Raw genomic sequence first — 22,199 nt, 5'->3', positions numbered from 1 at the left:
CTAACATTATATCTTGGTATTAAATCAGGTTATTTTTTGGTAAATGTATTTTATATAATGTGTAAGGTAACATTATATCTTGGTATTGAAATCAGGTTATTTTTTGGTAAATGCATTTTATATAATGTGTAAGGTAACATTATATCTTGGCATTGAAATCGGGTTATTTTTTGGTAAATCTATTTTATATAATGTGTAAGGTAACATTATATCTTGGTACTAAATCAGGTTATTTTTTGGTAAATGCATTTCATATAATGTGTAAGGTAACATTATATATTGGTATTAAATCGGGTTATTTTTTGGTAAATGTATTTTATATAATGTGTAAGGTAACATTATATCTTGGTATTAAATCAGGTTATTTTTTGGTAAATGCATTTTATATGTGTAAGGTAACATTTCTTGGTATTAAAGGTTATTTTTTGGTAAATGTATTTTATATAATGTGTAAGGTAACATTATATATTGGTATTAAATCAGGTTATTTTTTGGTAAATGTATTTTATATAATGTGTAAGGTAACATTATATATTGGTATTAAATCAGGTTATTTTTTGGTAAATGCATTTTATATAATGTGTAAGGTAACATTATATCTTGGTATTAAATCAGGTTAATTTTGTGTAAATGTATTTTATGTGTAAGGTAACAATATATCTTGGTATTGAAATCAGGTTATTTTTTGGTAAATGCATTTTATATAATGTGTAAGGTAACATTATATCTTGGCATTGAAATCGGGTTATTTTTTGGTAAATCTATTTTATATAATGTGTAAGGTAACATTATATCTTGGTATTAAATCAGGTTAATTTTGTGTAAATGTATTTTATGTGTAAGGTAACAATATATCTTGGTATTGAAATCAGGTTATTTTTTGGTAAATGCATTTTATATAATGTGTAAGGTAACATTATATCTTGGCATTGAAATCGGGTTATTTTTTGGTAAATCTATTTTATATAATGTGTAAGGTAACATTATATCTTGGTACTAAATCAGGTTATTTTTTGGTCAATGCATTTCATATAATTTGTAAGGTAACATTATATATTGGTATTAAATCAGGTTATTTTTTGGTAAATGCATTTTATATAATGTGTAAGGTAACATTTCTTGGTATTAAAGGTTATTTTTTGGTAAATGTATTTTATATGTGTAAGGTAACATTATATATTGGTATTAAATCAGGTTATTTTTTGGTAAATGTATTTTATATAATGTGTAAGGTAACATTATATCTTGGTATTAAATCAGGTTATTTTTTGGTAAATGCATTTTATATAATGTGTAAGGTAACATTTCTTGGTATTAAAGGTTATTTTTTGGTAAATGTATTTTATATAATGTGTAAGGTAACATTATATATTGGTATTAAATGTTATTTTTTGGTAAATGTATTTTATATAATGTGTAAGGTAACATTATATATTGGTATTAAATGAGGTTATTTTTTGGTAAATGTATTTTATATAATGTGTAAGGTAACATTATATATTAGTATTAAATCAGGTTATTTTTTGGTAAATCTATTTTATATAATGTGTAAGGTAACATTATATCTTGGTATTAAATCAGGTTAATTTTGTGTAAATGTATTTTATGTGTAAGGTGGCATCTTATAGTAAATATTCACTAACTAATAAAGTGTAGCTAAGAATCTAGAAGTTTAAGTTTTAGTGCATTTCAAATCATGTTATTTTTTGTAAATGTGTAGATGGCATTGATATTAAGGTAAGGTATTCCTACAAGTAACCACAGTTTTTCCTAAGCATTTATAGAATTGCTCGTATAGCAGATTATTTCCGGACCAGTCCGTCCGGATCAGGATCATCAGATATACATGTGCAGCACTTGGATACTGGGTATAGCAGAAAATATATGGACCAGCCTGTCTGGATGAAGACCATCTCAGATACATGTGCAACACTTGGACACGGGTATAGCAGATTACATCGGGACCAGCCTGTCTGGATCAGGACAAGCCCACCTGGATCAGGACCAGCCCACCTGGATCAGGACCATCTGAGATACATATGCAGCACTTGGACAATGGACAGGGTGGAATAGCAGAAAAGAGGATACATTGGAAATTCAGTCTTTTACAATCAAAAGTAAGTTTACTAACCTTGATTCCACAATTTCAGAGTTGATGGATTTAATATATCCAGACAAGCCAGTCTACCAGAGATACATGTGTATCACTTGGACACTGGGTATAGTAGATTATATCCGGACCAGCCTGTCTGGATCAGGACTATTCGAGATACATGTGCAGCACTTTGACATTCAGAGTGGAATAGCAGTAAACAGGATTCATTGGAAGATTCAGTTGTTTTTTTTTACATTGAAGGAAAAATCAAAGGTAAGCTTACTAACCATGATTCTACAATTTCAGAGTTGACAGACTATATCTGGACCAGCCTGTCAGTATCAGAAACAGCAGAGATACATGTACGACAATTGAATACTATGGACATACAGGATGGAACAGCAGGGAAAAAAGGACCAACCCGTTGGAAGATACATCTTTATTACATGGAATAAAGACAATCTGAAGTAAGTTTACTAACTATAATTCCACAATTTCAGAGTTGCCTGTACCTTGCTGCTTACAGGGCAGATTGCATACTTACAGTTAAACTGCAAGTAAGTAAGTAAAAGTAATAATTTTATGGTATAATATAATATTTAAATTAGTGGATATCCTTTTGAACCATGTGACACATCATTTTGCATTGGATTCCAGATCCCCTTGTCTTTTAGCTTTGTTCCTAAATTTCCAATTACTCTTTCCTTGTCCATGCACTCCTATTTATATAATATATTATGTTTCTTATGTATATTTCTTGATAAAATGTATTGTATTTTTATGTCTTTTCTTACCAAGGAGCATCATTAAAAAGTGCTACCTTCCCTCGCTTTTTTTTTATTGTACAACATGTATGCAAATAATAAAAACAAATAACTGTTAATATCCCTGGTTTATATTACTATAGGTGAAGTGCAATTATTTAGAAGAAATATCAAAATTAAAGGCACAAAATGAATCTTTAGAAAGAATATAAAAATGAAAATCTTAAAGAAAATGATTCACTGCTGAACAAGTTTGAAGAGTTATAAGGTATGTAGTTGTTGGTAAACGTTTCTTGTACAGTATACAAATATACTTTGTTTGAGAATTTCTGGTTATAACTATGGATATAAAGGTGTCTGAAACAGTGGGCCTACTATCTTAGGGCAGTTGTCCTAGCGGGTATTTGTCAAGATGGACGTTGTCCAGATACGCTATTTTTAACAGCACTCTGTAGTTGTATAAATGAATAAGTAGGGTGTTTATTTGAGTGAAAAATAAATGCCTAGGTATGTTGTTTCAAGAGGCATTTATTCTAAAAGAAGTTTCATAGGGGTGGTGTTTATTCAAACGACAAGATATTGTTCTAGAATTACATATAGTAACCTTTGACACTGTACTTCTTTTTTTTTTTATCAGTTAAAGTTGAATGGGGAGAAAAGCAACTGAAGCCAAGTTATCAGAACTATAAAGCTGCTAAATGATCAAGTAAGTACATTTGATTTATGCAAAGTATTCATGCTAGTGATCAATGATTTAAAATGAATTGTTTCCCTCACAAGTAACTATGTCTTGTACACTGATACCACTATGTTTGTGTATATAGCAACAAACAATTATTATAAACATAAAATGAAACAATCACTTACATATGAATTTACAGTTCTTTTAGTAACCATGTCTCATTGTATATACTGCTATTACTACTGTGTGTGCCGTACGTATAATAAATACAACTGTTATTGGCTTTTTCTACTTTTAACATTGTACCTAATATTGAATATGAATAACAATGATACTGAATTCTCTTTATTAAATGCCTTACCCAGAGTTTATGTGTAATTGTATGAGGTTTTAATACACTTTCTGTTTATTTTTGTTTCAGGTGACAATGTGTGAGGCTGCCAGCAGACAATTGATCTTGGTTCTTCAAATTCAGAAAGATTCTGTCCATTGTTCAATTAATTCAATTTAAATGTAATTTATTATTGAGTGCAAATCATTTATAATTGTAACCAGTCAATTACATACTATACTGATTGTTTGGAAGTTTTTCTTTTCCAGTAGTATCCATCATTTATGCATTTAGTTGGGAACAAATGAAAGTGACAATTTAGGTTTTAAAGTGTTATTATATTTCAGTCAATATAGCTTGGAATGATTAGTTATATGGTTCTGCATAGTCTGATGAAATGTTGCTTATTGGTTTATATAAATAGAAAAAAATGCTTTTTGCTATTAAATACTATTAATATTTATGTGAATCAGTGGTTCTATGCCTGTAGCTATTGTTATTAATCTAGTGAACCAAATGTACTCGTCCCTCCTACATTACATACATGATATATACAGTAGTATCAGATGTTGTTACTAAAATATTTGTTTGTGTAAAAACAAAAGATTTAATTTTAATTGTAGGCCTACCTTCCACCATATATGTGATGTAATTGTTGTTTTGCGAGCTAATTTAGGTTTTATTTTTTCATTCGCATTCCTATGTCTCTAACATATTTTTATACCAAATATGTTAATTATTTAGATACAGTAGTAATCAATCATGGAGGTATAATACCTCCATGGATCAATTGTGATAATTGTTGTGGTTGATGTCTAAAAAAACAAGAAAATGTTACAATGATATAAAAAATAAAGATTAAAAACAGACTTGTATTTAATATATGCTAGATCTGTATCATATATTTAATCGAAATTGTATGTTGTGACATGGTCATTTGTGACACAATGACTTAATTATCTTATTTTCCACACGTGGATATGTTAAACAAGACCGTAAAAAAAAAAGTTTTTAGAGTTTATACAGTCGAATAAAAGTGAATGATACCAAATATTGTTTTGTATTTATTGCTTAAAATAAAAGATAGTAGATCATCACATGACAGAAATCGTACATTTTTAGTTTTGAGAAGAATGAATGTTACTATATTTTGCATTCTGTATACCGTAACCCTCATAATAGTAACCCTCCTTTTATTCATAGTAACCCACCCACCCATAAGTCAATCTATAATAATAACCCACTATCTAATATTAGAGTCACAAAAACTATTGACAAAATTTATGAAGACTGGTCGTTTATGATGCAGCCGTATTTTGAAAAAGAGGAGATAATGCATGTTGATCTCGGGAGTGGGGAGGATTGAATGTTTTTGAGTTTATAAAATAAAGTTCAAACAAATTTATTTTATTCGTACTGTTTTATTATTTTGCTATGATTTGCTGACCCACACTAAAAAACAATCAAAGAATACCCAGGGTTACAATTAGAAGAATTACGGTATTCATGTACAGAGAATAGTTTTCCCTTGTTTACAATGTTAAACATTTTAATTGTATACAAAAGAATGGGGATTTTAAAATATTTTAATTATCCCCATTGTCCTGAACTAAATCGTGTAAAAACTGAATAAAAATTATGAAACACGACCACCTCTTCTTATAAGGGACCGCTTCTCATAATCGACCATACACCTCTCGTAAGTAAACCAATTATCTCAGCGACCACTACTTCTCGTAAGCGACCACCTCTCTGATACTTACAAGAGGCAGTTTTGAATCCAACACACTGCGCCACACGCCCTTGCGTAAAAGTATTTTTATTACAGTTATTTTAATATTCAATTACAATTTTAAGTTAAGTATTGTTCACGAGTAATCTGCTCCATCATATTAAGCACTTTCACTCGGTATATTGAGACCTACACATTTGTATTAACAGCTGTACAATATCTTGATTGTATTACTATGCAAATAATAAGAATGAACCCAATAGATTTACCCTGATTCTCGGTACTATGTATTATTCTATGAACTGAGCACTTATATAGTATGGTGATGACAGAACTGATAACCAGGTACGGTAATTCAATACTTTTAAGAGTGATGTTTTTATTTGAAATGTGTTTTGCTTATATTGTCAATACGCATACAACACTATGTGAATAAAATACATTTTTATTCATTTCGGCAAACACATTACAAACAAGAACAAATAGCAGATTGCACCAAAGAGTACAGTAATCATCAAGATATTTTTTATTATTTCGTTCTGATGCTTAACAGTCGTTTCATTCGTCATACTGACTTATTGACCAACGTTTGGATGATTGTTTTATAAATGAGGAAAGGCAAGGAGCCAAACATTTTGTGTAATTTTGGTTGGACGAAACTGCACCAAGGAGAGTGATATTTTGAACCTATACGGGTACGGGTTGTTGATAGATATTTGTCTCCCTCATCATAAACATTCTGTTATTATTTTTGGAATAGCATGTGTGATGGTGATGGTATTACATTTACTGAGTTTAACGTGGCATAACGTTTATTTTGGTCGTCATAATTAATCAGTCTAGAAATACTCGGTCTATGTGACGTTTTACTTTATCTAAGGTACGAAATGAATATTTTAAAATTCTCAGTTTAACAACTTGAAATTATAGTTCTAGGCTTACTATACTATTACAATATATATTATAGCCTACTTGTATTTCTGCACTCTTTCCCCCCTTTTCTGACTACATTATGTAATTCGGGACAATATTTGGACAGTATTTTCATTTTTCTTTTGAGTTCTTGATTAACCACATCAAAATTGCGCCAATGAACCTTTCATACAATAACATACATTTTCAGTCATGTTTTTTGTGTCTGTATTGTACTTCTATAAATGTATTTACTATTACTGTTGACGATGTATATTTTAAATCAGAGCTCTGATTTCAATATTTTTAAAAAAATAGCCATGGAAAGATTTCAGAAAGTCACTGTATCGCAACCTTCACTTGAGCCAAAATTAAAGAAAATGGCAATTGACATCAGGAGGTGGAGACCCACTTTTTCAAGTGAAAACCGTTCTTCATATGTGCCTCCCAGAATTGTTGTTTTTGGACAATCCGGATGTGGAAAAAGTTCATTTCTAAATAGCTTACTTTGGGTTTCAAAATTCAGAAGTAAAGAGTCACCTGGTGAGTTTGTTCAAGAGTTGCCTTCTTCTCGTAAGGGAGGACACCATGGAGGTGGAAATACAAATCAACTTAGAATAGTTAAAATTGGAAATTTGGAGTTTGTTGATACAAGAGGGTATCCTGCTGGAGCACTGTATACCTACGATGAAATCTGCCGTATTTGTAGTAAGTTAGAAATGTCGAAAATTACAAATAATAAAAATAATATTATCATGTCTTTGTTCCGCTATAATATATTATTCTTAAAGGGCTAAAAATTAATATCATATTTGTCAACTTGGATTAAATGATATTGATATTTTTAACTACTCACAGTTTCTTCTTTTGTAAACCCATTATTATTAATTTATGTTTTCATAAAGGCATCATTAAAGAAACATTTTTAATTTAGACGGGGGCCGAAATTATGTTACTGATGTATCTTGGAAGCCGGAAAAAAATTGGTTTAACTTCTTGAAAGTACCTGGTAAACCAATGGACTTTCCTTTACTTCTTGTTAGGTAATTATATTTTGTTACTATACTGTACCGTAACTAGTAATACGATATTGATACCTATATTAATAACAATATAAGTGATTTGAGATTTTACACTTTCACAGTTCAAAAGACCCAGAACACTCAGTTTTGGAGAAAGTAATAAGCTATATAAAGGCTGCATCAGGTAAAATATTATTCCATTTTATCTACCATTCTATCATCTTCAGGTAACATTGTTTTAATCTATTGTCTTATTGTTATTGCTTTATTGTCAATTTTAATAAAATATTCTTCTTTGTCACAATACCTTAATTCAGGGTGTATTCCTATCATTGTCGTGACGTCAAAACAAGAGATACCACAAGGGCAAGAGACTGAAATACACTCAAGACTGACTGGTATCGGTGAGTATCCTCAATACATTGGCTCTTTTTCCCCCTTTAAACTTACCTTTTTGTTTTGATGCAAAATTAATTTCCGAGCAGCTTATTGTGTAAGCATGGATCATAATAATAATTATTATATCCCTACCCATGGTGTAAGAAGTGCAATCTAAAGAAAAAAAGAAAACTAACCAAACTAGTTTGGTAAGTAACTATAAGTTTTAACAATGTTCTTGGAAAACCAGGTACAGAAATGAAGAGAATGAGAACAGCCTAAAGATTTTAAAGAGTGCTAAATCTGATTGTTAGTACACTGAGATTGTAAACTACTGTAATATTTCATCAATACTTTCTTTGTTCAACATTATTGAACCGTATATCAATCAATCTGATTTTTTATTATCATTAATAATTCATGTTTTCAGTGTGACCAGTCATGCTTAAGACCATTTATGCATAATTTACACCTCTGTTTCCATTAATCCAAATCACATTTATAAATTTAAATATGGTCTTGCTGAAACAATTGTCTATCACAATATCACGTGTCGTGCCCTTCATTTTTATTTTTACTTTTTAACATTATACTACTGTAATGTAGAGACATCGAAGTATTAACAGTAGTACAGATTTTATTATTATTAGGCCTATTGCAATTCACGTAGCTGATATTTATCATCATATTATTGCTATTCCCCCCCCCCCCCCATCATTGATAGCAAATAAACCTATTTATCATTAAGCCTATTAAACCGGGTCATATTTATTTTTTTTTTTAAAGGTGCGTCATTGGCACTATTTGTAGAAAATTATCTAATTGACGATGAGGGTGAAGGTCCAACTGAAGATGATTTGGATTTGAAAAAACACCTCGATTTGTGTAAAGTCATTCACAAAATCCAACAAGAGTATGACGTACATCGACAGGCTGTAGTCGAAAGTAAAATAAGTTTGTGTGCTTTCGTGAAGAGAATTGTTAAATTTGTTTTATTTATGCTATTATTTCTACTGCTGTTGCGTATTTTGTTCGGGTACTTTATATAACTTGGAAGCCAGAAAAAAAATCAAAAAAGAGTATGACGTACATCGACAGGCTGTATAGTCGAAAGTAAAATAAGTTGGTGTGCTTTCATGCAGCTGAGAATTGTTAGATTTGTATTATTTATGCTGCTGTTGTGAATTCTTAGGTTCCGGTAATCCAGACCTATTACATTAAGTGTGCATGCCCATCAGAATACTTTACTCGTGTCGTAATATCTCAGAGCTTACACAATGTTTTAGTTGATTTGAAGGCATTTTATAATCAAATTTTCAAATTAAATATTCTCCATGAGTAGTAACGTGTTCTACTTAGGCCTTCTGGAAGCATTTTTTGTATTTTGAACATAATGCTAAAATAAGAGCAAGAGTTCTGTTGACTACTCTAATCATTATATTTAAGACATTTTCTTTAGGCCTATATAGCTTCACTTATGGAATTAGTCACGGTTAGTTTTTTTGTTTAATTTAGATAATAGTCTAAGACCTTTTAATTAATTGAAAATACATTATACAATCGAGTGCATGTTATAAGTTATTTGGGATGTCAGTTTTTTTAGTTGAATTTACATTTTTGTTTACGGTAATTTGGATAGTACGGTGTAGGTTTTATTGTCTGTGTATTTATATTGTAATTGTTATGTTGTAAAATACAAGAAGATTGCGCATTAATTACTGAATTACTGAAAAAAAATGCGCCCCGTATTTAGACTGTTTTCATGCTTGCATACTGGTGAGCTACTATATCAAGGTATCTTTAAGGTACACGCATGGCTTTTAAATATAATATCTGGTTAATTGTACATAAATCAAATATTTGTAATAGAAATCAAGACAACGATCGAAAAAGCATGAATTTCCCTTAAAATGGTGAAATACAACATTTGGCAAAATTCTGCTATAAAAACAAGGAAGCCTTTTTTTCAGTTAGGCCTATATGTATTTTAACCTAATGTAATATTAATAATATGTCTGGTGACTCCTTAGAAGGTGAAACAAAATGGTGGATATACGGTGGATAATTTTTGCTATAGCATGAAAATAAAACTCTGAAGTTAAATAAAAATACTAGAAATGTAAAATTCAAGTTATATTACCTATATTTCAATTCATCGACATTTTTATTCCATAATCAAAATAAAAACATATACAAATACAATACAAATAATAAGATAATGGAATGGGATACAAAATAAGCACAAGTGCTTTAAGCATGTAACCCTAACAAAAAGATCAAACAATTAGTACACACAAAAAGAACAAACCAAAATAACATAATGTGATTTACTTAACTTAAATATTTCTATTGTTATAATATTGCTTTAATCTCTGTTTAAACAAACTTAAAGTGGGGGATTGTTTTATATAGTCTGTTAAATTGTTCCAAATATGTGTTCCTTGGTAGGAAATACATTGCTGTCCGACTTTGGTGCGTTTTAGTTGTGGACAGTAGTTTGACCTGTTTCTAGTTGAGTAATTATGGAATGAGGCAGATGTACTAAATAAGTTATTAAATGATTCAGGTAATAGATTATGTTTATATTGATACATAAATATAGCAGTGTGTTTCGTATAAAGGTCAAAAATATTTAATGTTTGGGTTGAAATAAAAAGTGGATGAGAAGGATGCATAAAATGAACATGACAAATATTTCTAAGTGCTTTTTTCTGGAGAATATGTATACGGTTTAAGTTTGTAGCAGAAGTAGCACCCCATACTGTGATAGCATACGTTATTCTAGGTAATATAAGTGCATTGTATACCGTTAACAAGATTTTACTTGATAACATAGACTTCACTTTGTTTAAGACACCAATTATTCTAGAAATACTGTTTGCTACCTCATTTACATGAAAATTAAACGATAAAGTTTCATCCAGAAATAAGCCTAGAAATTTAACTTCAGTAGCTTTTACTATACATTCATTTCCCATCCTCAATTCTAGTGAGGTAGTGTCAGCTGACTTATTTCTAGCCTTAAATATAACATATTTTGATTTGTTTACATTTAGCGTTAATTTGTTAGCAATAAACCAGTCCGAAAGTATAGATAACTCCTGGTTCATTGTATCAAAAGCTTGAGTAATATCATTGTGACTATAAAACACATTTGTGTCATCTGCATACATAATCATGTCTACATGGTTACATGCTAGACTAATATCATTAATGAATATAAGAAATAATAATGGACCCAATATGGATCCCTGAGGAACTCCAGTGTTTACTCTCATTTTACTAGATGCAGTATTAACAATAAATGTGTATTGTAGTCTTTTTTTAAGATAGTTTGAGAACCAGTTTAGCGGAACTCCTCTTATACCATAAAATCTTAACTTATCTAATAATATATCATGATCGATTGTATCAAACGCTTTTGATAAATCAAGGAAAACTCCTAGTGTGAACTCTTTATTCTCAATAGCGTTTGTGATTTTTTCAATCGATTGTATTAAAGCATGACTAGTTGAATGGTGTTGTCTAAATCCATACTGTGTTTTACTCAGTACGTTATATTTTGAGAGGTAACAAATCGTTTGATCATACACAATCCTCTCAAATATTTTGGAAAAAAAGGGTAAAATGGAAATAGGCCGATAATTATTTATATCGGAGATGTCACCATTCTTAAATACCGGGATAACTTTAGCAATTTTTATATCAGCCGGGACACAGCCCGATGATAATGACGTATTAATAATATGCAATAAAGGTTTTAAAATAAACGGGGAAGCAGATTTTATGAGTTGGGCACTTATACCATCATGGCCAGGAGAAGTATTCTTTGTGTTTTTAATATAGTGGTTAAGTTCATGTTCAGTAACAGGCTTAAAAAACATTGAAGAGGTAAAATTTCCCTTTAAGAAAGTTCTGTGGGTGATTTCTTCATTTTGAGATTCATGCCTAAATTTATTATTTAGTTTTTCTCCAATATTAATAAAAAAAGAGTTGAATGCATCAGCTTTCTCATCATTATCAGAGAAAGTCTCAGTACCCAATTTTATTTTTGTAGGCAAATTGGTAGTCTTTTTCCTACCCATTATATCATTTAGGATTGTCCACGTTTTTTTAATATCTTGTTTATTTCGTTCAAACTGGACCATATTATAATATTCTTTTTTCCGATTTCTAATAGTAGTGGTTAACTTGTTTCTAAAATGTATGTACGTACTTTTATTAGTAGTGGTGTTATTTTGTTTGTACTTTTTATATAATTTATGTTTTTGAGAGATAGCTCTGGCAATTTCAGCTGTGATCCAAGGAGATTTTAACTTGTTCGCCTTATTTCTAATTCGTTTTAAAGGGAAACAATTATCAATTGTTTTATTTAAAGTGTTTGTAAAATTTTGATAAGCAACATTCGCATTATTTGAGAATAGCACATCATTCCACTGATTACTTTGTAATTCTTGCAAAAAATACTCCGTTTGTTGAGGAGAGTATTGTCGTTTATATACAAATCGAGGATATTGCTTATTATGTTTTTCCAAAGTATCTACACAGAATATTGGGAAGTGATCAGAAATATCAGTAATAAGTATTCCACTTTTAAGGGACGTAGTAAAAGAATCGATGTTGCAATAAATGTTATCAATTATTGAAGCACAATTATCGGATATTCTAGTAGGACTTTTTATGATTGGCTGAAATGACTGAGAAAATATTGTGTCTAAGTGTGATTGGATAGTGTTGTCGGTAGATTGTTGGAGTAAGTTTATGTTATAGTCTCCCACAAGGTAAGCTTTCTTTTTTTCTAGATTAATCATTTGCATTACACATGTTAATTCATCATCAAACTTTTGCAAGGAACGTGAGGGTGGTCTATAAACTATACCACAAATAACATTATTTCCTGATTCTAACTCAATCTCAATAAAAATAGTCTCTGCTTCAGTCATACAAGATGACAGATCATTTCTAATAATATATGTTAGTTTGTTGGTAACATAGAACGCTACCCCACCACCTCTCTTATCTTTCCTATCATTGTGAATCAAACTGTAGCCTGGTAACTGGTATAGATTAATATTATCTTTTTCGGTTAACCAGGTTTCACTGAAGGCAATAACGGAGAAGGCATGTACGAGTGAGTCTAAATAGTTTGAGATTAAGTCAAACTTATTAACAACACTACGACAGTTTAGTCCAAATATAGAAAAGTTTGATGATAAATTAGAATGTTCAAGTGAAGAAATTAAGTTATCTTCGTTAAAATATTCTGTGCTCACATTTACATTATCAAAAAGGTCACATTCAAACATTTAAATTAGACAGAAAAGGAAATGACAAATGAATAAAATTGAGCAAGCTGCTTACAGCAGAGAATAGTTAACACATAATAGCCTAAGTTAACAAGTATGTACAATAAATTACAATATATACAATGTAATATGAATTGTTTTATCATGACATACCAACAACAACTAAACGACAGGCAGTGAAACAATAATGATGATCATGGACGCCAATTAAGTATTTGGTTAACTTAAAAGATTTTGATCAATCTAACTCACCGATGTCCAGAATGTATTATTATGGCAAGTTATCGTTACTCACTGGTAAGTCAAACATCGCCGGTAAACAGCTACGTTGAAACGGTCTAGAACATGATGTCTCAATAACGGCGCTCACTTATTAATCACATCAGCCACTTAATGTTGTTATAATTTGTCATTATATATCACTAGTAAAGTACGGATAGTATAACTTAAATACATTTAGTTGTGTTGTGTTTCATTAAAACGATGTGTTTAACGTTTACGAGTTTGATCAACCCAGTAACTCATCGATGAATAACCGGTAAACAACTACGTTGAAACTTACATCGTCAACAGCCACTTAATTGTTGTTGGTATTTCTCATTATGTAACACTATCGTCGCACACCTGCCGTGGGTCACATGAATTAAAGTTTGAATGGACAGAGATATCCAGAACATAACACTAACAGCCAGGTGCGCGACATAAACAAACAAACTTCGTTTATTTACAATTTATAACGGTAGAAATACTACTACAATCACATAATTAGTCTACGTTCTACAAGACAATGATAGACTCTGCGGTAATGTAGGTATGAAATATAATTCATAAACATTAATTAATTGTGTTCAATTGAACATTAATTAATTTGGCTTAATGACTTAATTATAGTTATTTTAGTGGCTTGTATGGCTTACCGTCGATAAACAGTTGTCCATTTCTGAATACGGGCTTACGTTTTTCGGCATATGCCTGCGCCATAATTGTAGATAATTCTCTCTTTTTCTTCATGTCCGCGTCAGGTAAATCTTCAGTAATAAATACGTTTTGTGATTTACTTTTTAATTTTACTTTTCCTAGTTTTAGGACTTGGTTTCTTTGTGGACGGTACAGAAATTTAGCTATTATATGCCTCGGTTTGTTATCTAAACGGCGTTTCCCGGTGCGATGGCAATTTTCAATTTCGATGTCCTCGAGTCCGAGTTCTTCGCGTAGTACTTTTTGCAATAAGTCCTGGGTGTTTTCTGTAGCATTTTCTATAACTCCTCCAAACCTTAGATTAAAACTCCTACTGTATCTTTCTTGTTTTAGGATTGAATTTTCCATGTCCGCCATTTTATCCTGATAAGCCGCCATTTTGTTTTCATACTCCTCCATTTTCTTGATTTCATTTCCAATTTTTTTTATTTCTTCCTTCGTTTTGTTAGTTGAATCATGCGCATATTCCACACTTTTTTCTAGATCTTTGACAGTTGTTTCCAGTTTGGTAAGCCTTTTGTTGTAGTTTTTTTGATTTTCTAGGACTTTATCTAGTTTACCATTAAGTTGTTCTGATAGCCTACCTAGTTGATCGGCGAGCGTTTGAGTTTCCCCCTGTCGGTCGCCGGAGGCTTCGATTGGATCATCTGCTTCTAGACTTTCGGAGGGTCTAGCTTTTCTTGTTAAGTCAATTGATTTAGTATTTGCCCTAGTAGGCCTATTAGTCGCCATCATGCAGTCTTCTTTTAGTTAGTGTATACAACTTTTAAAAATAGTAGAGTTTGTTGGCTATATATTACCTTTAGTCTGAATTTAAGATCTTTTTCCCTGCGTGTAAAAGTTAGGTGTTGTCTCTACTCGCGCATGCTCACGGCCAAAAAAGCCATCTGATAACATTTTCTACCACACCGTTTATTTTTCATAAAAATGCCTCTCTATTTACAACATTTGTGTACAAACGAATAGAGATTTTACTGTGTAGGCCTAATTTCAATTCCCCACTGATAAGTGCTAAATATTCAACAAGCTGGTGAAACACAAATAAAATCCTAAAAATTATGAAACATAGGGGAAACTAGATCAATAATGATTGGAATGTATGATCAATAGAAATTGAGCGGCCCGTACCTGGCCTTTAAAATCTATTCGTTCTATATTGATGTGTTTAGTTCATCATTTTTACACAGTATTAAAATAAATAGATAAAACATAATTATCATTAAATAATCGTATGTAGGCCTACACATAAAAAATGACAACAATTTCCTCCCCTAAATCTGATTAAAACGGCCTCAAATTACGCTAGAACGGGACACATCGGGCCGGGAAGGTCCTGGTGCCTTGCACCAACGCTGATTTATAAAAAAAATACAATCTCTGGGAATCCTCTGCCCCGACCATTTATCGGCCACTTTATATATGAATGGATAGGCCTACTACATTATTATTACAATTACTAGTCCATCATGTCGTCAGTCACTGTTTCAATTTGTGTCAGTTGGAAAATACATGCCAAAATAATATTTTACTGATAATGATTCGAACTTAGTCTTAGAACCGGACTACCATGGATCCTGTATGATGGACCTCAATGCAATGATGTAATGTTACATCATAATTAACGTAACAATGGAACGTCACCCTCAAACCATGGATTAAAGAATAGAAGGATATGCATCGACGGTGACATCAAACGATTTTACAACGCGCTTGCCTATACTAAAGCACTGCTGCCAATCAAACAAACACGTTCATTGAACTCCATGTCTCTAACCGCGGCCCTCTGTAAAACGCTGCGAATCAACTGTTACATTTTTTTGAGACCAAAACGTAACCATGTAGAAATCGTATGCGCAGTCTGAATGTTCTATTGACATGTCTGCGTCGATGATTAATTGATAACAAACATATATTGCTGAATAATTCTGTTTTAGTTTCATCACAATCGGACTACGAAAAGTTCACTTTCTTACGACTGGTAATTTTAAGTAGTTGGTAATATTAATAAAATATGCAATTTTTATATTTGAATTATCTTTATTTGCCTGTCATCTTCTGTCATTAAAAATTGCGTTAATCTATAGAATATTAAATTTTGCATTTGACCATGTATGTTGTTAGCGTGGCCGGTGTTCAGACATACAACAATCGTGTTTTTTAATATATGGCTAAGCAGTGGTTTCTTCATAAATCTCCTTAATTATCGATGTGATTATATTTAAACTGTAGTGCCTGGTGATTGGCTAGTGGTTATGTCATCCACATCACATCCAATCACCGGGCCTAATTGAATGAAAACAGCGATCCCTGATCCGGGATTGGCTGGCTATGTATAGTTGCGATTCGTTACCTAGCGGTCGTTTTGAAAAGTACACGCAGGGCAAACTTGATCACGAACAAACGAAGTAGGCCTACCTATTATTATTCACACAAGAAGTAAGACAACGGTGAGTATTTAAGATTAGCCTAGGCCTACCTAGGCAGTATCAATGTCGGCAAATCATAGGGTTTACTAGCCCAGTTTAGCCTAGTTAGTACAAGGCCTAGCTAGGCTAGCATTCTTGCTGATTTTGTAATTTTACAACAAATGAGACAACTAATAGTTATTGTCTCAGATGTAGGGCTACTACAGGTCATAAAATGCTACTTTAATCATCATAAAAAAATCATTAGCGTAGATCAATCGCGGCAGAAACCAACATAGTCAATAGTTGACCATAAACATCATGCAACCAAAGAACGCGCGAAAGAAGCGTAGCCAACTAGGTTAAATGTCGTTGCACATGTGCAGTAAACAATATATTAGGCACGCGACCGTTTCGTTGTTACCCTGCGGTTAATTAAACTGTAACATTGTGGGCGGTCCGCAGTCTGTCGGCGAGAGTCAAGGAACCCTTGATCTCACGTCGATGCATATCCTTCTATTCTTTAATCCATGCTCAAACAAAGTAGACAAACAAATGAAGTTTCGCGCTAAATTTCTAAAAACCACATACAAAAAGGACAGCTCACGTCACGACGACCTTGGATGATCGGCTGGGCGTCACCCAGCTGGCCGGTCAGGAACATTCCATTATGTATTTGAATATTACACTATTTTGTACAAAATACAATGGTTATTCTAATATAAATAATCGCTTCAATCATACTACATTCAAGAATTCAGTGTAATATGTATATTAGTTTTGAAATGATATAACTGATAATTTTGATTAATGTTTGAAAGTGTCCGTAGTTAATATCGAAGAGTCCACATACTTAATCCCGGTGCCTGATTGGTTCAGATTGGCGGATGATAATAATGATAATCAACACAATAAAGGCGCCAGATTTCGATTTCTGTTTAAAATTTGCGCGAAGAAATAATCATCTGGGCTCTTTCTTCGCAGCGGATCAGACGTGTTTGTGCTACCACCAGTCCTCGCCACATATCTAAATCTTCACCTACCTAGGCCATATCCTTCTCCTTTTTCTAACTGCCTTATTTAACACTATCCTGTCAATATGATGTCACCACGAAAAACTAAGAACCTGATCAATTCAATGGAGTCTGTAAAAATTAAGGATGAAAACAAAGAAAATGTGGACAAGGTAAGAACATTTTTTATCTCACAATCACATTCCTATTCTATTTATAGAGATTCTATGGCCTAGGCTAGCCTAGCTAGGCCTGTTGTGTATAGCTAGGCCCCTAGGCCTAGGTGTATTATTAATTAGCCTACCTAGGCCCGGGCCTAGCTAGCCTAACTATCTAGCTAGCCTAGGCCTAGGCCTAGGCCCTAGTTATTAACCATGCCCGGCTTCCTCCCTCTGTCTGTGTGTGGTGGTTGTATTTTTATTAGCCTAGCTAGGCTAGGCCTACCTACTAGGCCTAGGCTTAGGCTAGGCCTACCTACTAGGCCTAGGCTAGACATAATAACTAAAAAGCCAGCAGAGGGTTATTCCATTTTACAATTGGGGGTGTGTCTAGGCCTATACTTGTGTAGGTACGTATCACTAGCCCAGGCCATTTCGCTACCAAACCATCATGCATGGTTGGAACTTAAGAATCTAGGCTAGGCCTAATAAATAGGTCAGTTTAATTAAGATTATAAAATAAAACCTGGCCGGCCATAGTCCATACCATAATAGCCTATATATAGGCCTAGCTAGGCCTATCTATATGCTTTGACCCTATATTAATAATAGTGAAATATAATTTATTTTCAGATTGTTCTAAAGTCATCAAAGCAAGTCAAGAAAGTTCTTGGTGATAGTCATAAAATAGTAAGAAAAGATCAATTCTCTTAATCTGTTTTGTCAGCTGCTGTGTGTGTCCTTTGTTTGAAGGACATTTATTTAATCCACTTGAATGATTTAACATAAAAGCTTTACGAAAAGTGCGGGAATCAAATGGCCTCCAGTTAATGATTAAATAGGCCTAGGTAAATCTAGCTTATTTCTTCATTTTAGTTATTCAATTTTTTTTTTGCAGAATATACAGAAATCTGATGAAAAAAAGGCTATAAAGAAAGTAAGCGTTCTTGTAATATTTCATATTTTAAAAAAAGATGTTTTTTTAATGTGTATAATAGGCTTTGATCATTTTTGATATTATAATTTCTAAATTGACCTTTTAGGGATCCACTCAGGCTGAATTTGTTAAAATTATTAAATCTGTTTTCATTATAAATTCCTGTAAGTTGGTCTACCAACTACAGTATAGGACAACATACAATGCTATTATTAATTCATTATTTTATAACAAAAATACATGTTTTTTATTTTATAGAAATTAGAGCTCGTTGAAACTGAAAAGATTGATATTCAGGTAAGTGTTTTAAGACCATGTATAATCATGTAAATGGTTGTTAAAACAATTATGATTATAAGGCCAGCCCAAAATATCTGAACCTGAACACAATTCCAGTTCTTAGTTTGTATCGAGGAGATTGATTTAATATTGCAATAATAATTGATATAACTGAACAATTAACTAAATGTTTTTTATTTACCTTTTAGGATGAGCCACTTCTGCGAGACAACCCAAGACGATTCGTTATCCTTCCCATCCAATACCCAGATATCTGGAAGATGTACAAGAAGGCAGAGGCCTCGTTCTGGACCGTAGAAGAAGTTGACTTATCAAAAGATATAGCACATTGGAATTCACTAAAGGACGGTGAAAGACACTTCATCTCTCACGTTCTTGCTTTCTTTGCTGCCAGTGATGGAATCGTCAATGAAAATTTGGTAAGTTTACACAATTATCAACATACATTTATTTGTTCTAGATCATGTTTTTTTAAAAGATTATTTACAAACAATTTGTAGATGGGCATGCCTATGTATCCTTACCATGTGAATTTGTATCACATGCCTATTGCACAGTGAAAGTTCTATATAATGGTTATATTACAAAATTTTTCACCTTTTTGTCAAATTCAGGTGGAGCGTTTTATGCAGGAAGTTCAGGTCACCGAAGCAAGATGTTTCTATGGTTTCCAGATCGCCATTGAAAATATTCACTCCGAAATGTACAGCTTGCTAATAGACACTTATATCAAAGATTTAGGAGAAAGGTACGCATAGTTTTTTAATGCACGTTTTTTCCAAATCCATATGATACACAAAATCCGGATTTAATTTTATAATCACTGGCCCATGTATTTCACAACCTCATCTTAGGAAGCCAATAATGGTACCCTCTAATTGTAAATGACAAACAATTTAGTAGAAAGACAAAATATCCATTGCAAAACCAACTGTTTCTGGCACTATTTCCACATCTGGCTCTCTTATGAACCTTTTTTGCCTAATTATACACGAACAAAATAATGCTGATATTCTGTGGCAATTCATAATTATACATTTCTTTTGCAGGGATCGACTATTCAATGCAATTGAAACCTTACCCTGTGTCAAGAAGAAGGCAGACTGGGCGTTGTCTTGGATCAACCATGAAAATGCCACTTTCGCAGAGCGTATCATTGCATTTGCAGCTGTTGAGGGCATTTTTTTCTCCGGTTCTTTTGCTGCCATCTTTTGGCTAAAGAAGAGAGGACTCATGCCAGGTCTAACCTTTTCAAACGAATTAATTAGCAGAGATGAGGTAATTAATAAAATCTCCTGATATGATAAATAATGGCGTTTCTATTTTTTTAGTATGCTGTGTACAATCTATAAGATATACGTAACAGCAAATTTGATTATTTCGTAGGTCCTTTTGGGCCGGATTAATAGTCGAACCCACAGAAACTTAATAGTGCCTTGTATTGTCACCTACTGTTATAAATTTTATTTTTATATTATTTCTTTATTATTTATCAGGGACTTCATTGTGATTTTGCATGTTTACTGTTTAAACACCTCAAAAACAAACCAGCAAATGAACGTATAGTTGCAATCATCAAGGATGCCGTCGAAATAGAGCAGGAATTCCTCACGGATGCACTCCCAGTCTCTCTCATTGGAATGAACTCTGAGCTAATGAAGAGATACATTGAATTTGTCGCCAACAGGCTGCTGTTAGAACTTGGGTGCAATAAGGTAAATTAATTGACGTACTGTAAATATGGCTTAAAATTTAATTACGGTTATCTGTCATTAAAAATAAATTTGTGATACGAGTGTTCCCTTGAGCATGTACAGTTCTACCAGCATTGATTAAATGAATTCCACGTACCACATTAACATAAAAATAATTGTTTTGTATTTTCAGATTTGGCAGGTAGAGAACCCATTTGATTTTATGGAGAACATTTCTTTGGAAGGCAAAACGAATTTCTTTGAGAAGCGAGTAGGAGAGTATGCTAAGATGGGTGTAATGAACACTAAAGAATCGCATCGGTTTAGCATAGATGAAGATTTTTAAACTACACGATGAAAAATGCAATACAATAAACGGGTTTATAGGTCTTTCACGGCAGCCAAAGTGCACACACAAGGCTGCAGTGTTATTGGCCATTTTATTACTTGCACTTTGATAATAGTAGCACAAAAATAATCAATTCCATTTGGAGTTTATTGAATCGTAAAATGTTGCCAAAAGATACCTATGCAAGGCATTGGACTGGACAGTACTTCATTTAGAAATTGTGAATACTTTTAGTTAGTACTACATTTTATATTTTAATTCAATTTCTCGGACAACATTTGATTGTAGTTTTTGTCTACATTTAGTCTACTACTTCTGTATATTGTAATCGTAATTTTTGTATTAAAAGTTTTAATTGGTACTAAATTTTATATTTTAATTCAATTACTCGATGACATTTGCTTGTATTTCTGGGTGTTTGTGCTTTAAATAGTAGTACAGTAAGTGATTTATCCTTCCATTTTATATGTTTCAACACTATTTATTTTATAGTAACTTTTAGCAGCTGGTGGACGGACAGCAGACAAGTACAAATCTATACCATCAAATTTATACTGTAAATATTATGTATTTAACTTGTTTTGTAATTAAAAACCAGGCTGTAGTCTTACAATACATAGGAAAAATAAAAGAGATATTATTAAATTGTGTTTTTGTATATATAATCCAGTACTAGGAATTATACCCGCCCCAGGGCGGGTTTCAAAATTAGTTTAAAGCCTTCTCAGTACATAACACCAGATCTCTATAATCCCCAAACTCCACCCCTCTTCAATAACACCCCACAACTTTAGCTTCAATAGCTATGATTTAAGTACAGTACTGTGTAAATGAATAGGTGTCATATTGGCTGATAATTAAAATATGAATTTTGATACTGCGGTCCCCAGCCTTCTTTCTCCTCTCGCCAGCCCAGCCACAATCAATTCAAATATACAGTACTGTAGTAACTTTTCCTAGTACAATTCCAATATACTACTTCATTATACTGTACATCCGTATTTTCGTTCCTCCCTCCCAACACACTCCAGATAAGACGCTTCCAGTACAAATTATCACTCCCAACCCATAATCCCTCGGTGGCAGTATTGTTCCCAATACAGTTTCGGTCATGGTGATAGGCCTACATCCCCACCCTAAACA

At 32.4% G+C, this 22,199-nt stretch overlaps 2 protein-coding genes and 1 long non-coding RNA gene across 3 annotated transcripts; all 3 read left to right on the top strand.

The window, feature by feature from the left end:
• The first annotated feature begins 1,671 nt into the window (after positions 1-1,671).
• Positions 1,672-4,860, top strand: LOC140062898 (uncharacterized). The gene is made up of 5 exons (XR_011847545.1): positions 1,672-2,117; positions 2,402-2,562; positions 3,003-3,127; positions 3,497-3,565; positions 3,963-4,860. It is a non-coding gene; the product is annotated as an uncharacterized lncRNA (long non-coding RNA).
• A 1,572-nt stretch (positions 4,861-6,432) lies between these two features.
• On the top strand, positions 6,433-11,432 carry LOC140062417 (uncharacterized). Its single transcript, XM_072108627.1, has 6 exons — positions 6,433-6,484; positions 6,835-7,224; positions 7,451-7,559; positions 7,661-7,722; positions 7,856-7,942; positions 8,703-11,432. Exons 2-6 carry the CDS (start codon positions 6,837-6,839, stop codon positions 8,963-8,965), a joined length of 909 nt encoding a protein of 302 aa, XP_071964728.1. The 5' UTR covers positions 6,433-6,484; positions 6,835-6,836; the 3' UTR covers positions 8,966-11,432.
• Positions 11,433-17,461: 6,029 nt separating this feature from the next.
• LOC140062094 (ribonucleoside-diphosphate reductase subunit M2 B-like) lies at positions 17,462-21,706 on the top strand. Its single transcript, XM_072108141.1, has 9 exons — positions 17,462-17,791; positions 18,410-18,466; positions 18,675-18,713; positions 18,972-19,010; positions 19,202-19,432; positions 19,628-19,761; positions 20,063-20,291; positions 20,510-20,728; positions 20,901-21,706. The coding sequence occupies exons 1-9, from the start codon at positions 17,705-17,707 to the stop codon at positions 21,051-21,053; spliced, it is 1,188 nt and encodes a 395-aa protein (XP_071964242.1). The 5' UTR covers positions 17,462-17,704; the 3' UTR covers positions 21,054-21,706.
• Positions 21,707-22,199: the final 493 nt, after the last annotated feature.

The sequence above is a fragment of the Antedon mediterranea genome, chromosome 11 (genome assembly GCF_964355755.1).
Source record: "Antedon mediterranea chromosome 11, ecAntMedi1.1, whole genome shotgun sequence".
NCBI classification, from domain to species: domain Eukaryota; kingdom Metazoa; phylum Echinodermata; class Crinoidea; order Comatulida; family Antedonidae; genus Antedon; species Antedon mediterranea.
Note: the sequence above shows the minus strand (reverse complement) of the source record. Positions and strands in the feature narration are given on the sequence as shown.